This window comes from Chaetura pelagica, unplaced genomic scaffold, assembly GCF_000747805.2.
Source record: "Chaetura pelagica isolate M959 unplaced genomic scaffold, ChaPel_1.0 scaffold600, whole genome shotgun sequence".
In the NCBI taxonomy this organism is placed as follows: domain Eukaryota; kingdom Metazoa; phylum Chordata; class Aves; order Apodiformes; family Apodidae; genus Chaetura; species Chaetura pelagica.
In genome coordinates, this window is record NW_009951790.1 from 49,545 (window position 1) to 66,130 (window position 16,586).

A 16,586-nucleotide genomic window follows, 5' to 3' on the forward strand; every position below is an offset into this window, starting at 1 on the left:
CCCCGTGTGCTTCCGCATGTGGATCTTCAGCTTGTCCTGCCTGCAAAAGAATTATAGAATCATCACAGGGTTGGAGGGGACCTTTAAAGGTCATCTAGTCCAGCCCTCTCTTGCAGTGCACAGGGATGGTTTTAACTAGATCAGGTTGCTCACACCCCTGTCAAGCCTAACCTTGAATGTCTGCATGGATGGGGCCTCCACCACCTCTCTGGGAAACCTGGGCCAGTGCATCACCACCCTCCTGGTAAAGGACTTCTTCCTAATAACCAACCTAAATCTACTCTGCTCTAGTTTGGAACTGTTCCCCCTTGTCCTCTCACTCACTGCCCTTGTCCCAAGCCCCCCCCCAGCTTTCCTGGAGCCCCTTCAGGCACTGGAAGGTGCTCTAAGGTCTCCCTGGAGCCTTCTCTTCTCCAGGCTGAACACCCCAACTCTCCCAGCCTGTCTCCAGAGCAGAGCTGCTCCAGCCCTCCCATCATCTCCGTGGCCTCCTCTGGACTCTCTCCAGCAGCTCCATGTACCTTCCTGTGTTGGGGACCCCAGAACTGGATACATTAAGGCACTTGGTCAGACAGAGTGGTCTGGAAGGGACAAAGTTGGGATTGCCCCTTGGATCAGGAGAGGGAAAGGCAACAGGAATGTGAGGAGCTCATCCCAGGGCTTCCACCCACAGAACTGCCCCAATGGATGGATGCTCTTGCAGCTTGGCACTTGTATCCACCTCCTCCTTCCCGGGATGACAGCGTCTGAATATTGAGCAGATCCAAGCCTCCATATCAGGAGTTTCCAGCCCATCCCAAAGATTCCAAACCAGCCTAAATCAGAGGAAAAAAACTCCTCTGGAATGAAGCAGAAACCCATGAAGTAACATCTAAATCAGTACATCTATATTAGTGCCTGCAGACAAGAAAATCAGCCGAGCTTGTGGGGCAATGCTCCTCAAACAACATCCTTCCTGAGGCTGGTTTTCCCTTTCCTTTTATCCTTGCAGTGACCACTGGGTGTCTCAGGAGATTTCCTTTGAAGCAGGAGCAGGGCTGAGGGCGAGGCAGGCAGAGGCAGCGCCCTGGCAGCTTTGCACCCACTGTCCTCCCCTTGCCAGCTTCTCCAAGGCCACCACATGCACATCCAGCCTCAAACACATTTTGTAGAAGGTTTCTCAAGACAATCATGGAACTGCATCATGACCATCCCACCAGCACTTCTTAACAAATGCAGTTTCTTTTTTTCATAGAATCACAGACTGGTTTGGGTGGGAAGGGACCTTTCAAGGCCACCCAGTCCAACCCCCTGCAGTGAGCAGGGGCATTTGCAACTAGATCAGGTTGCTCAGAGCCCTGTCCAACCTGAGCTGGAATGTGTCCAGGGATGGGGCATCTTCCACCTCTCCGGGCAACCTGGGCCAGGGTCTCACCACCCTCAGCATGAAAAATGTATTCCTTCTCTCCAGTCTCAATCTCTCCTCTTTCATCTTAAAACCATTCCCCCTTGTCCCATCCCTTCCTGCCCTTGTCCCAAGTCCCTCCCCAGCTTTCCTGTCCTTCCTGTGTTGGGGACCCCAGCCCTGGCCCCAACCCTGCAGGGGGGTCTCAGCAGAGCAGAGCAGAGGGGACAATCCCCTCCCTGGCCCTGCTGGCCACGCTGCCTTTTATAAAGGGAACATCTAGAAGCAGCAAGAATTATCTTCCTAGCTTGGGGAATATATGGAGTCATGTCATTATTATTACATATAAAACATCAGAGCATAAAAATAAACCCAAACAACAACCACCCCAAAAACATATTGACACCAGCAGATCAAGCCCTCACAACTTGCAAGGTGCTGCCTTTGCCCTAATTTCTGCCACCCTGCCCTTTTGCCTCTGGAAACAGTTTTTGCTGCCCCTGCCCAGGGCCAAACCCCAACTCTGCAATATTCCAAGATGCTGTTATCCCAAGATTTGAACATGTTTCCCCAGCGACAAAGCAGCGTGGAAAAGATCATCCCAGTCGGGTAGGTGGTGAGGAGATGAAGGCAGGGGCTGGTTCTGTGAAGTGCTGGGAAATATTAATAAAAAGCAGAACTACCAGCCCCACCTCAAATAGAATTTCAACCTCTATATGTCATGTTTATCCTAACGGGATCACTTTTCTGAATAAACACAGAGCGCATTGGGATTGTCAAATGTAAATACAGGGATTATTACCCATCGACGGGGAGAAACTCAATCCTCTCTGCTCCAGCACCAGCTCTGTGGGATGGACGAAAGGTTTTATGGCTCTGCCTGGAGAACCTCTGAGATTAGGGGGAGGGTGGGATGTGGTGAAGCACCCGAGGGAGGTTTTCTGGGAATGGAGCTGGGCTGGAAAAGCTCTTAGAAGGAGAACCCCGCTCCGGATGTGTGAATAACCTTCATGGAATTGCATTAGGAGAGCGATTAGGGCTCTGGGAGCTGTCACAACACAAATAATGGGAACAAATAATGTTAACCTTTCTGGCTGGAATAGTTTCTCCTTGAACACTCCGGGGTTGTCTTGCTGGAAAAGCTGGAATATTTGCAGTTTTCTCCAGCGTTTTAGCTGGGGAAAGAGGCAGATGAGAAGCTGAGCAGCCTTTGTTTAAGGAACAAAAAATTAATGAGCTATCAAATGAAGTCCTGCTTCCTGTGATCAGATGTCTCTGGGAGAGGGAAGCAGCAGGTATAGGTGCACATTGGGGTCCTCACCATGGGATGTGGGATCCCACTGAAGTGAAGGGGAAGGGATCTGATAGGAAGGTTGTGGCACTCCTCACCTGGGAAAATACATTTTCTCTTATTTCCCCCAGTGAATCAGCTCCTCCACAGTTCCTTGAGCATGAAATTAATGGGAAGGACTGATTTATCCAGAAATCCCATTTGGGAACCTCTGCTCCCTGGCACCCTCATCGCAGGGGGACCTCAAGAGGGGACTGTTTGGGTTTGCATCTCCCTGGCAAATACACCACTCGTGGCTGTGGGTGTGAGGCTGATGATTTTTGGGAAGCATGAGATGATTCTCCCCATTTACTCTGCTCGCCTGAGACCCTACCTGGAGTAACTGTGTCCAGTTCTAGAGTTCCCAACATAAGAAGGACAAGGAGCTGTTGGAGTGAGTCCAGAGGAGGCCACGGAGATGCTGGGAGGGCTGGAGCAGCTCTGCTCTGGAGACAGGCTGGGAGAGTTGGGGTGTTCAGCCTGGAGAAGAGAAGGCTCCAGGGAGACCTTAGAGCACCTTCCAGTGCCTGAAGGGGCTCCAGGAAAGCTGGGGAGGGGCTTGGGACAAGGGCAGGGAGTGAGAGGACAAGAGGGAATGGTTTTAAGCTGGCAGAGGGGAGATTTAGGTTGGACATTAGGAGGAAATTCTTTGCTATGAGGGTGGTGAGACCCTGGCCCAGGTTGCCCAGAGAAGCTGTGGCTGCCCCATCCCTGGCACTGTTGAAGGGCAGGTTGGATGGGGCTTGGAGCAACCTGGGCTGGTGGGAGGTGTCCCTGCCCATGCAGGGGGGTTGGAACTAGATGATCTTTCAGGTCTCTTCCAACCCAAACCAGTCTGGGATTCTATGGTTCTATGATTATCCCTGAGAGCAAAACACGTTATGCAAGTGGTGGATTTCAGGAAATCCCAGCAGAAATCATGGAATCCAGGGTCAGGGTCTCACCACCCTCACAGCAAAGAATTTCTTCCTCATGTCTCACCTAAATCTCCCCTCTTTCAGGTTTAATCCATTCCCCCCCATCCCATCCCTCCCTGCCCTTGTCCCAAGTCCCTCCCCAGCTTTTCTGGAGCCCCTTCAGCCACTGGAAGGTGCTCTCAGGTCTCCCTGGAGCCTTCTCTTCTCCAGGCTGAACACCCCAACTCTCCCAGCCTGTCTTGAGACACCTGAAAGTTAGGTCCCTATGCTATGCCCCACAGGTTGCCTCTGTGGTCAGGGATGACACCTTTGCTCATCCCTTTTCTTCATCTACCTCTCTGAGGGTGATGACCTCTTTCTGCTGACCATGGTTGGTGCCAGGCTCTGGGGCAGACAATGTTCAGGGTGATGAATCACAAAATCATTTATGTTGGAAAAGCCCTGTAAGATCTTCCAGTCCAACCATTCCCCCAGCCCTGCCAAGGCCACCACTGACCCATGGCACCACATCTACACAGCTTGGAAACCCCTCCAGGGATGGGGACTCCAGCCCTGCCCTGGGCAGCCTGGGCCAGGGCCTGACAACCCTGGCCAGCAAGAAATGCTGCCCAAGATCCAATCTCAACCTCCCCTGGCACCACTGGAGCCCATTTCCTCTTGTCCCATCCCTTGTTCCTGGGGAGCAGAGACCAACCCCCACCTGGCTTCCACTGTAGAACAATTAGGACTGCTCCAGCCTCAGAAAGCCACTGTCATGTCTAAACACGTGGAACTTGGTCTTGGTCCACACTTCTGCCAAAATGTGCAAACCCAAACTAATTACATCCCACAGCTAAATGGCCTTCCCACCTCAACGCAACTCCCAGCACATTAGAGATGAAGCCTCCTTGGCTGCTTGACCAGCTGTTTTCCAGCTCCCTCTGGTCCAACTGTGGTGAACTATGGTGGGGTTGGAAATATCCTGTTACTTATTTAAGCTCTTGTCCGGTGAGGGGATGGATCCAGTGAGTTGTGGATACGACCCACAACCCACCAAAATCAGTAGGTTCATGTTCTTCCTCCACCCTCCCTTCCTCCCTTTTCTTCCAAAGGGAGAAAGATCATGCCCTGCTTCCTTTGCTTCTACTTTTTTTAGTAGCAAAGAGATGTTTAGCTTAGAAATCAGGTCATGATGTGGCCCCTCCAACCACCACCCTTCCCCTGATGGCAGAGGTGACCCCCACCCACCTGGTGAACTGGACTTCACAGATATTGCACATATAGGGCTTCTCTCCCGTGTGGGTCCTCATGTGCCTGGGCAGCTTGCCAGCTCCCATTATGATTTTGTTACAGATGGGACATTGTTGGGATGCCTTGGGCTTCATCTTCCTCTCTTCCTCCAAGGGCCATGGAGGAAAAACTTCTCCAAACTGGGTTGTGCTCAGGAAGTTGAGATAAGCACTGTAGTCAGTCTCTGCCTTGATGTGCCCCAAGGGAGCTGCTGGGGTGTTGGTAAACATGTCCTTGAAGAAGCCATTAGGGAAAGGAGGCGGAGGTAGGTCTTCCTTCTCCTCCTCTTCCTTGATCTTCCTCTTTCTGATCACCAGATCCAAGGGCCCATTGTCTACTGGTGGCTCCTCGAGCTGGGAGAAAGAGCTAAAATCGCTGTTCCAGAGATGGGGGAAGAAGCTAGGGGTGAAAGGAGAGAGAGGTGGCATCCTTTCTGGGATGTTGGCCTTCAGGTACAAGTTTTCCCTTAGCAAGGACTCAATGGAGAAGTCTCGTATGACACCCAAGTGTCCAGAGGTGTTACTGGCCTGGTAGTGATTTGGAAAGTCTTTAGGTGCTTCTGTATATGCTTCTTCGGCAAGATCAGACTTAGAAGGGCTTTGGTGGCAGCTGACTTCTTGGACATCAGTTAGGTTCTCCTGATTGACAAAATCTTCTACTTCTTCTTCCTCCTCGTCTTCATCTTCATCATCATCATCTTCGTCCTCTTTGTCATCTTCCTCCTCTGCCTCTCTGCCAGGCTCCATGATTTCCAGGCAGACGTTGATGATGCACTGGATCTCCAGCATCTTGGCGGCGCTGAGGATGTGCTTGATGTTGGAGGTGGTGATGGTGAGGGTTGAGGTGTAGGCAAACTCCAGGATGGCAGAAAGTGCTTCAGGCTTGACAAAATCAATCTCATAAACATAGGGCTGGTCTGTTAAAGTGCCTGTGGTGAAGAGTTTTTTGAAGTACTTGCTGCAGGCGGCCAGGACCGACCGATGGGTCCGGTACTCCTGGTCCTGCACGATGAGGATGACGTCGCAGAGGAGACCATCGTGCCGCTGCTCGTTCAGACCACACAAGACTTCACTGCTGTGGTTTGGGAATGGGATCCCGATAAGATCTTCAATGCCATTGGCCATATTCTCATTTAGTGCCCTAGGACAAAACACAGACAGTGAGGAATTAGTGGATTGTCCTGATCATGGAATCCTAGACTTGTTTGGGTTGGAAAGGACCTTAAAGATCATCTAGTTCCAACCCCCCTGCATGGGCAGGGACACCTCCCACCAGCCCAGGTTGCTCCAAGCCCCATCCAACCTGCCCTTCAACACTGCCAGGGATGGGGCAGCCACAGCTTCTCTGGGCAACCTGGGCCAGGCTCTCCACAGCAAAGAATCTGTTCCCAATATCTCATCTCAATCTCCCCTCTTTTAGCTTGAAACTGTCCCCTCTCATCCTCTCACTCCCTGCCCTTGTCAAAAGTCCCTCCCCAGCTTTTCTGTAGTCCCTTCAGGTACTGGAAGGCTGCTAGAAGGTCTCCCTGGAGCAAATCAATAATGTCAAAATTACTCTGCCCTCTCTCACTATCTTCTCCCTTGCCACACTTGCACCTCTGTCATCTCTTCCTGCTTGCATTGGCCTAGTGCATCTCTTCGCCTCCTTCCAGGTCCTCTGTGATTTAACTTCTTTTTCCCTCCACATTTGTCTCCTTCTTTGTCTCTTTGTCTCCATCCTTCTCTTCCTTGTTCCCATCCCATTCACATTTTCAGAACCACTATAAACTTCCTCTTCTTTTTCACAACCCTACCCTAGGAACCTTGTGCAACCATTCCCTTCCTTATTATGTTTCTTTCACATCTTCCCAGAGCCAACATCTTTCCAGGCACATGTTGGATTTCCCCTGCCAGAAGCTATGTCAGGAATGGGTGATGTTCTCTTGCATCATGCTGCCAAGTGCCAGCACCTACATGGCATAACAAGACCAGCCAGGGAGTGCCCATCTCATCTACACAATTGTTTTTGGGACTGGTACAACTGGATGTCCCAAACTGGTGGGACTACTGGTCACAGACGTTTGCTACAGCAGGAGAGTGGTTTTTAAGAGCCCGCAGGTCTCCAGTTCTGTGTCCTCCTGCTCCTTCATGCCTGGAAACTAGATCATGTCTCCTCAGTGTGTGGACAACCCACACAGGGTTGTTTGCCTGAGGGATCTGGGAATGGGGCAGGCAAGAAAGGAGTTGTGTGCCACCTAACCACCAAGAGAAACACAAGAGGAACCCCACCAGGAGACAACAGCTTGGCCAGATGGCTGCCTACTATCTTCACCCATGAGCCGAGCTTGCTCCCTTCCCAATCCTGTTTGGACTTGTTAGCAGGGTATCAAATGCCCTCTGCATCTGGCAGACACCTTCCCCTGCCAGAGCAGCTCCACCTTCAAAGGGAAATCCAGAAGCAAAAAGTCCACACCCAAAAGGAAATATGGTTACATTTTTTTCTTGCTGTTTTTTTTATCTGTGAGATGTTTCCTCTTTCCACATGGTTCCAGCAGCCCTTCCACATGAGAAATCCCAGGAAAGGAGAGTGACTTCCTCCAGCAGGCAAGGAATAATGAATCCCATCATGCACACAGGATACATCAAACAGTTGGAATGACTTTGCACCAGCCCTTTGGACAGCCCAGGACACAGAGCATGTGTTCTTGAGGTATCACCTCTACAAGCCCACACTTGTGGCCCTGCTGCAGGTTGACAATTCCCAGCCCAGCAGTTGATCTCCAAAAGAGCCCAGGATACATATAATTAAAACTGCAGCCCTGCTCCAGCCCTTTTCTCAAGGATGACACCATCAGGCAGGTTCCCAGTCTCACCCTGTGCCACCTCTGTATCTCTACTGGGGTCCATCACCACATCCTGGGTGTCCCTCCCTGCTCAGTTTCTGGCTGTGCTGACTCCAAACCTCCTTCCCACCAGCTGTGGGGACCTGGTCTGTCACACTGCATGGGTCTGACTCCCACCCTCCCCCTGCCACCATCCTGTGGGGATGGAAAGAGCCTGGTCTGATGGAGGTTGTCCAGGGAAATCCTTGCTTCGCCTTGGTCAGCAAACCTGTGACCCTTGGAGGAGGCTGGGGGGCTGCAGAGGGGACCAGACTCTGCAGCAAACGTTCCTGTGGGAAGAGGAATGTCATCTCCCTCCACTTTCCTCCACAAGGTCAATCTCCAGCTGAGACCTTGCAGATATCTCCCCCACACCTCCTCAGCACTGCTGAACACTGGCTGTGTGGGAGCCAGCGAGCGAAGACCTTGGGAAGAATCACAGAATCATGAAGGTTGGAAGGGACCTTAAAGATCATCAGGTTCCAACCCCCTGCCATGAGCAGGGAACCCAACCACTAGACCAGGTTGCACAAAACCTCATCCAACCACAGAACATAGAATAGAATAGAATGATCTTCTCTTCTATGATCTTCCCAAGATCATAGAATAGGATCTCAAATGGTGTGGCCTAGATGGAGAACACCTCAGGAAGGGCTAAGGCCTGGTGGGAACAACTCCAGGATGGGGGACAAGATATCCCTGAGCTCCTGAAGGTGGGCTGGAAGGCAGCAGCCCACCCACTGGAAATCCTCTCCAGCCACCTCCCCATGCCCAAAGATGGGGAGAGGAACCAGGAATGACACCTCACTGAGTCCCCCCTCAGCTCCAGCCACCGACACTTTTGGCCAAGGGACGATGCTCCAGCCCCACATCCCCCGGTATGCTCATTAGCTCCATGCTAATTATCTCCATTGTCTGAGACAAATTGATTCATTACAGCATGCTGGGCTTAACCATGTTAACCAGCTACTCTCCTCTACCACCCCACCAGCTCCATCCCAAACCCGCCTTGACAATCACCCATACATGAAAATCAATCCAATGCTTTTCCCAAGTGGAACATCAGATCATCAATAACCCGTGAGCCAGGGAGGAAAAGACAACTTCCTTTTTAGGGCTTCATAACAAATGTGAGCAATTACATTTCTCTTGCTGTGTATAGCTCCTACTCTTTGTGTTTTGTTTGAAAGGAGCATCCCTGGTAAAGAAGCTCCTCACATGAAGCGACGGGTTGTCCTACCAATTTCTTTTGGTCAAACTTGAGCACAGCAAGTTCCACCTCAACATGAGGAAGAACTTCTTTCCTGGGAGGGTGACAGAGCCCTGGGACAGGCTGCCCAGAGAGGTTGTGGAGTCTCCTTCTCTGGAGACTTTCCAGACCCATCTGGATGCCTTTCTGAGGGATCTGCCCTAGTTGTGTGTGGTTTTTTGGTCCTGCTCTGGCAGGGGGGTTGGACTCAATGATCTTTGGAGGTCCCTTCCAACCCCTAATATTCTGTGATTCTGTGATTCTGTGATTTTATCACCAGATCACCCCAAAAGATCAGGAAAGCAGAATATTTGACTACCCTGACAATTTTTTTCATAAAATTTGTTGGAACTGGAATGGGTTGCCCAGGGAGGTTGTTGATGCCCCATCCCTGGAGGTTTTTAAGGCCAGGTTGTATGAGGTTTGTGTAGCCTGGTCTAGTGGTTGGGTTCCCTGCTCATGGCAGGGGGGTTGGGACCTGATGGTCTTTCAGGTCCCTTCCAACCTTAATCATTCTATGATCCTTCTGGACACTAAACTCCATCCTCTAGAATTTGTGGATTATTCACTCAACATCAAGAAAGCAAAGCAAAAAAAAAAAAAATCAATAAGAAATTAGGAGATCTGGAGGGACATGATTATAAACTAGAATGATGTGCAGCTGCTTTGGGTGAGAATGGGATCCTTTTCCTTTCTTTCTCCCTCCTGTTCCTCTCAAGATGCAGCCCTGGAGAAGCCAGTAACTTTCCAGGATGCCAGCAAGATTGAAGGTGATTAATGTCATTTAAATGTTGGGGGAGGGGAGGGAGGAAGAGAAGCAGCCCACTCATTTGCATACATTTGCATATTTCTTTTAACTCACAGGGTGTTTTGACAGCTCTAGAGCTCAATGAGCCTGAGAAATGACCTTCTAGCTCCCATGGCCCCCGGGGAGGTGGATGGGCACAGGCTGCTGAGGTTGATGGTTTCCTTCCTCCCTCTCCTTCCCCTCCCCAAGCCAAGGGTGGGATCTGTGACAATAACAGGGCCTAAAAATAGCATCTGAGGGGGGACAAATGCCACCAGTGCTCACACACAGAGGCAGAAGAAGGTTGTTATGGAGTTAAACAGAACAAAACAAATCCCATGTCACAAGAGAAAATCACAGCATTGTTAAAAAAAACTTGGGGGGGGGGGTGGTGGAGAAGGGGGAAGGGCACCAAAAAAACACGTGTTTTGCAGATGACATCTTGAAACGTTGGATTTATGGGCAGGCTTGAAACTCCTTCATGACTTTCTTGCCATGAAAAGCCCCATTTAGAAAAGAATGATCCCAGGAGATAGGAGTTGGAGACAGGATGGTGGACACGTGGCTGAGTTTCATCACCTGAGGATGCAACTGGAGAAAAGGGGAGCTGAGTTTTGTCCTCTTTTTGGGGGGAAAATCCTTCTGGTTTTGGGCAGGATGATGGGGTTTTTATTGGCATGGGGTGGTGAGGACCACACCAGCACGATGAAGATGTGTAGGTAGGTGCAGGCAGGAGCTCCAGCTGTGATGGCTGAACCTCACTGCCTGCCTGACCATGGGTGATACAACCCAGAAACAAGCCACAGACCACAGAATATTATAAAACACACTCCCACAGCTTCTCTAGGCAACCTGGGCCAGGGTCTCACCACCCTCACAGCAAAGAATTTCCTCCTCATGTCTCACCTATATCTCCCCTCTGCCAGTTTTAATCCATTCCCCCTCATCCCATCCCTCCCTGCCCTTGTCCCAAGTCCCTCCCCAGCTTTCCTGGAGCCCCTTCAGGCACTGGAAGGTGCTCTAAGGTCTCCCTGGAGCCTTCTCTTCTCCAAGCTGAACACCCCAACTCTCCCAGCCTGTCTCCAGAGCAGAGCTGCTCCAGCCCTCCCATCATCTCTCTGGACCCACTTCCAACAACTCCATGTCCATTGCCTACATCAATTTGTATGAGTGGAAATGGAGAAGAGCCACAGCTTGGAGGAGCCTTGGGAAAGACGTGTCAGCCCCAAGGTGAGACAGGATCCTGCCCCTGGGTTTCACTATTGCTCAAAACCAGGAGCAGGAGACCTGTGAGGGCTCCACATCAGCACCTCCCTTTGCCATCTCCTTCCTCATCTCCAGCGCCAATGCCCTGCAGAGCTGGAGGAGATAAAGGCAGCCAAGGAGAGTCCAGACTTGTGGAACATGGAGCTCCTGGGTCAGGACTACAGCAGGGCTGGGGTCATCCCCTTCCCAGCTGCTCCATCCAGATGGACAACACTTCACAACCTGAGCCTTAGCTGGGAGATGGAAATTTTGGCCTTGATTTGCATGTTGACTTGTAGCATCATCAACCATCACATGCAGCATTTGAATATTTCATTTGAATATTGGTATATTTGAATATGTCTCTTTAGGTACTTCCATAAACTGTGATATCTTCATCTTTCTATGAAAGTATTTTCTATGTTTAATATTTCTGGATTTGATTTGTCTATATTTTAATCTTTGTACATTTTCATGTATTTGCACAGAGATTCCCAGAGCATTTGGCCTTCAAATGTGCATTGTTGGCCTTCCCCTTTCCTAAGATTTTCCCCATGGAAAGGTGCTGCTTCATATTTTGGGGTACCTAGAGTCCCTCTCACCAGAAGGGCCACCCTGAAGCTATGGGGGTGCCCTGGGGACACCCAAGGAATGCAAAACTCTTGCCCTCTCCTCTTCTCCCACCCCCCACGTGATGTTCCTTGTGAATTCAGTGAGATGGAGGAAGGAGCCTCTGCGACCAATGTCAACATGACATATTTCCAGGCAAGACAAATGGTGTTTCCAGTTCTTCCCATCATCCAGCCTGGGCATGGAGAAGGGCTTGGGGTTGAGCACCCCCACCCCCCCCAGCCAGATCCATCCCTCCTGCTTGGTCTCTGCAGGTACAAAACTCCAGCAGAGATTCAAGCTCTACATCTGCAGAATGACGTGGATTGGTTGGACATGGATTTGGGGTGCTGAGCATCTAGTTTGGGTTGGAGGGAACCTTTAAAGGTCACCTAGGCCAACGCCCCCTGCAGTGATCAGGGAGGGTGGTGAGACCCTGGCCCAGGTTGCCCAGAGAGGCTGTGGCTGCCCCATCCCTGGCAGTGTTGAAGGGCAGGTTGGATGGGGCCTGGAGCAACCTGGGCTGGTGGGAGGTGTCCCTGCCCATGCAGGGGGGTTGGAAATAGATGAAATTAAGGTCCCTTCCAACCCAAACCAGTCTGGGATTCTATCCTATGACTCTATGAAGCTGGCCCTGTGGGACTGACACCATCTCCTTGGCCAAACGCTTGACTCCAGTTTGGAAGAAGCTGCTTCTTTCCTACCAAGAAGGAGTTGCTATCTCTAAAAGCCTATTTCAAAGGCAGGCAGTGGTGGGGTTTTCTGCTTCTTTTATATATAAAAAAACCCCAAAACACACAAAAATACCCCAAGGAAAACATAAAAGTCAAAAAAAGACCAATATTTCCTGAAGGACGTCTCCCCTCTGAACATCTTGTCTCCAGAAGAACATGTTATTAAACCACCCACCCCAGGAACTCATGTTTCTCCCCTCGGGCAGGAAGGTGAGGTGGAGAGAGCTCCTCACCTTTCAACCACTTCCCTGTGTGTGAGATGCCCAAAATGATGAGGAAAATGAGGTGACACCAAGCCCTGCCCCCCTTGCAAGGAGTCATCTGGTTTCTAAATGAGATGGAGACCCGAAGGTGACGTTGTGGGAGAGAACCTGAGGGTCTCTCTTAAAAAAAAGATCATGGGTTTTGCTTAGGTCTGGAGAAAGCAGGCAAGGACTGAGATGCCTTGGTGAGGAAGGATGGAAAGAGGGTCACATTGGCCATGGAAGTTGCTCACTTGCAGCAAGGATAGGGAGAAAGCCTTGTAGGTGGCTGCAGAGGTGGCATCATTTGGCTCCTGGCAAGGGAGTGGCTTCATAAATGGAGCAGGTCAGAACTATTTAGGGGGATGCTCTGGAGTGGCCAGTCAGAGACCCAGTGAGGTTGACACAGATGGAGACCCCTCAATGGTGCTGGGAGGTGAGAGATGGCCAAGGAACCGCAAGGAGACAACCCAACCCTTATTGCCCAGCCTCCACAGAGCCAAGGATGCCTGAAGTGGTTCCTCCTGAAGGAAGAGCCCCAGAAGTCCAGCACGGTTTGATCACATAATTAAAAGTGGTTACACTTCAGGGACTGAGGTCACACACATTATGACCTTCAGCCTGGTATTCCTCCATTACCTACTGACCTTCTCAATCCATGCTCATCTCCAGCCAAAATCCTTGGGCATACAGAGATTCATCCTTATCAACATCTGACTGGCAAGGTGGGCCCATGTGAACCACAGATATTTGCACACTCTATAAAGCTGAATTTTAGGGGCTGGAACTATGGTTTTCCTAGAAGCAAGACCATCAGAAAGCCATCTTCACCTGAAGTCCTATCAGGGAACCCAAAATAAAAGGTGTTGGAGAACCACCTCCAGCGTATTCATCAATCCCAACAAGGACAAACTTAACACCCTGTTGATTTTAGTGACAGCCACTCTTCCCAGTTTCCAAAAGCCACACAGAAGAAGATTAGCTGGCCAAGCAGACATGGGGCGCATCAATGCTGGAGATCTGCTCTACTTCTCTTGGGAAGTACCAGGAGGGCTTACTTACTTAAGAAGATAATCAGTGATGACAGGTGCCACTCACTCACTTGCCAAGGTGTGGAGGCACAAACATCTGAGCCCTTGTTGGATCCAACCTGGGTCATTTTTAAAGCCTAGTTACACATTGCAGCAAATAGGACGTGTCCCTCAACAAGTCCATCCCTGCTCCAGCCACCCCTGGCCTACACAGGTCACATTGATCTTCAGCAACTTGGTTTAGGTACAGATACAATCTGGTGATATGGCAAATGATGAATCTGATCCTTCCCCAGTAAGTTGAATGCTTGGGTGCTACTGGTTGCACTGGGAATTTGCTGCTTCTCCATGACCAATCCCAGCCCATGAGGGATTGAAATCAAGGCCATTTTTCCTGGCCTCAGTTCCTTGTTGCTTGGGTTGGCTCCTCCATTGGCAGGTGATGATGAACAGACTGAGCTCCTCTCCCTCATCACTCATCGTGGCAACCACCAGGTATCAAAAAAGCCCCAGCATCACCTTAGATGTACCCCAAGGTCTCCCACCCTGGCTAGACCTGAACATCATTTTAGAACAAGCTCCCAGACACTGGTAGGAAGTCTGGTGGATCAGCACCTTGCCTCTGGGTGAGCCTGCTGCAGGACCAATGCTTGGCAGATGCCATCACACCACCAGAACCAAGTCCATGGCTCTATTATTTCCTTGAAATCAGTTCTTGAGACCCAGAAAAATCCAAACAGGAGCTCTGGCAGGACCACAGTAGACTTCAATGCCTCCTATAAGTGAAGGACCATGTTTTCTCTTTGGTTTCTTCTTTCTGGCTTCTTTTAATTACCCAGCACACTTCCCAATTTCTCAGTTTATACACATCTCCAAAATCAGGAGCTTTGGGTCACGTCTGGGGGGCAGCTTGAACGCTGCATCAAAAGTCCCATCGGATGAGCTGAGCAGGTTTTGGCAAAGGGGGAGCCCAGTGATAAATGGTCAAATGAAGAGAAACAATTAGTGGAGCAATGCTGAAGGCCCAGCCTGGCTCCAGATGATGTTTTGAGGGCTCCATCAATGCACAAAGCAGGAGCAGATTAATTAACCACAGTGTCTAGGTGGGGACTGCAGCAGGGGGCTTTAGAAGGTGGTCACATCTGACCCACCCAAGCAGCTCCTTGGAGGACAGGAACTGGAGGGGATAATGCATCAAGTTCCTTCTGTTCCTCTCTGCTGTGGCTTCTGCAAGACTGGAGATGCCCAAGATCCAGTTAATTATGGGGCTTTTTGTTGGAAACCCTCAGCAGTCCCTCTCTACATGACTCCACATTAGCCTTGAGGTCCTCCTGGCCATGATCCAGGATTTGGAGGACTTTTACATGTGGTGTCACTGGTAAAGGAAACAATCCTGGATGAATCCTTCCCCCCCTTATGCATCTACATAGAATCATAGATTCATAGAACCCTAGGGGTTGGAAGGGACCTCGAAAGATCATCTAGTCCAACCCCCCTGCCAGAGCAGGGTCACCCAGAGCACATCACACAGGAACGCGTCCAGGTGGGTTTTGAATGTCTCCAGTGAAGGAGACTCCACAACCTCCCTGGGCAGCCTGTCCCAGGGCTCTGTCACTCTCACAGTAAAAAGAGTGATTGAAATTTATTTTGGAGAACACACAGTTTTTCACTCCTCTGAAAAGATAAATTGTTCTATTTGTTTAGGCTTTGGCTGTTTTGGCTGTTTTTTGAGCTTCAAAAATTGATGAAGGTAGATAAAATTAGAAATCCCATTTCATTTTTAGCAAATATTGAAAATATTTTTTAATCGTATTTGGGGGGGTTTCTGTTTTTTAAACAGTTGATGTGTGTGATGTACACTGTGAGGGAAAAAATTGTTCCAAGCAATTAGCCTAGTTTTAAGCACAGAGCAGTTTGCCATCAATGTTCACACAATGGGTGGCTTTTAAAGTATACTTAAAGACAACACAAGTGCTTAAGGCACTGGAAATTGGGAGAAATCTGGAATGGATGTGAGCTGGATTGGTTACACTCTGGATATAAGCAGAAAAGCAGACACAGAAATGTGTGCTGGGATCTGAAGCTGAGCAGCTGGTGAGGCATGGAGCATTACCCCACCATCAGGGCACCACGAACCTGAATTTAGTTGTTTTCCTGCACTTTCCACACTACTTCACATACTTAAAAAAAGTTGGATATGAATGGAGGTGAGGATGAGTGATGCCTTCCCACAGCAGCTCCTGGTCAGGGATAACCTGGCTGGGTCCCCACTGGAGGCACCTTCTCTCATCCTGCAGGCATGGCTGGACCCACCAGCAGTGGAGGCAGCAAACCTTCTACCTTCTCCCTGTGCTCAGCTTTGGGCTACCACCTTTGAACCTCCACCAATGCTACAAAATTCTTTGGCTTAAGTATGTTTTATTTCTGAACAACAAAAAAAAAAGCTATTCTTGTTGAAGTTTGAATACTCAAAGCAAGACACACTCACTGCCTGACTGGAGCAAGTCTGGATAAAAAAGCAATCCTAGGATTGTAGGTCTAGTCTCTTTCCACGTGTGAAGTTAAATAGACTCTCTCCAACTTGCACAAATAATGTAACTTCATCAGAACTGACAGTTCCTCAGTCATTATAATATTTCTCTTTCAATTCAGCTGGTACAAAAGCCCATTACTGCAGAGTATCCCCTGCCTTTACAATGTCTGAAGATGACTGAACTGTGCTGAGCCAAGTGTGCAGATGCCAGGGGTTACTCCACTGCTTAGTGTCATGTACAGCAGTCTGCAAGACCAGCACAGACCAGTGGTCACTTCATCTTTGGCAGCACAAAAAAAATGTAAGAAAGAGGGAATCTCTCAACCTTAATTAATTGTTGTAGCAAAGGCTCCCTCTGCCTTCAGCTCTGCAGTTCTCTCTGCAAGGGAACACCAG

The 16,586-nt window shown here is 49.8% G+C and overlaps 1 protein-coding gene across 1 annotated transcript; it reads right to left on the reverse strand.

Moving 5' to 3' along the window:
* On the reverse strand, positions 1-6,024 carry LOC104390948 (zinc finger and BTB domain-containing protein 7C-like; the record flags this gene model as incomplete). Its single annotated transcript, XM_010000194.1, has 2 exons — positions 4,859-6,024; positions 1-40 (listed from the first exon to the last, which is right to left on the reverse strand). Coding segments are annotated over exons 1-2 (1,206 nt in total), but the record flags the coding sequence as incomplete, so codon positions are not given.
* Between the last annotated feature and the right edge of the window lie 10,562 nt (positions 6,025-16,586).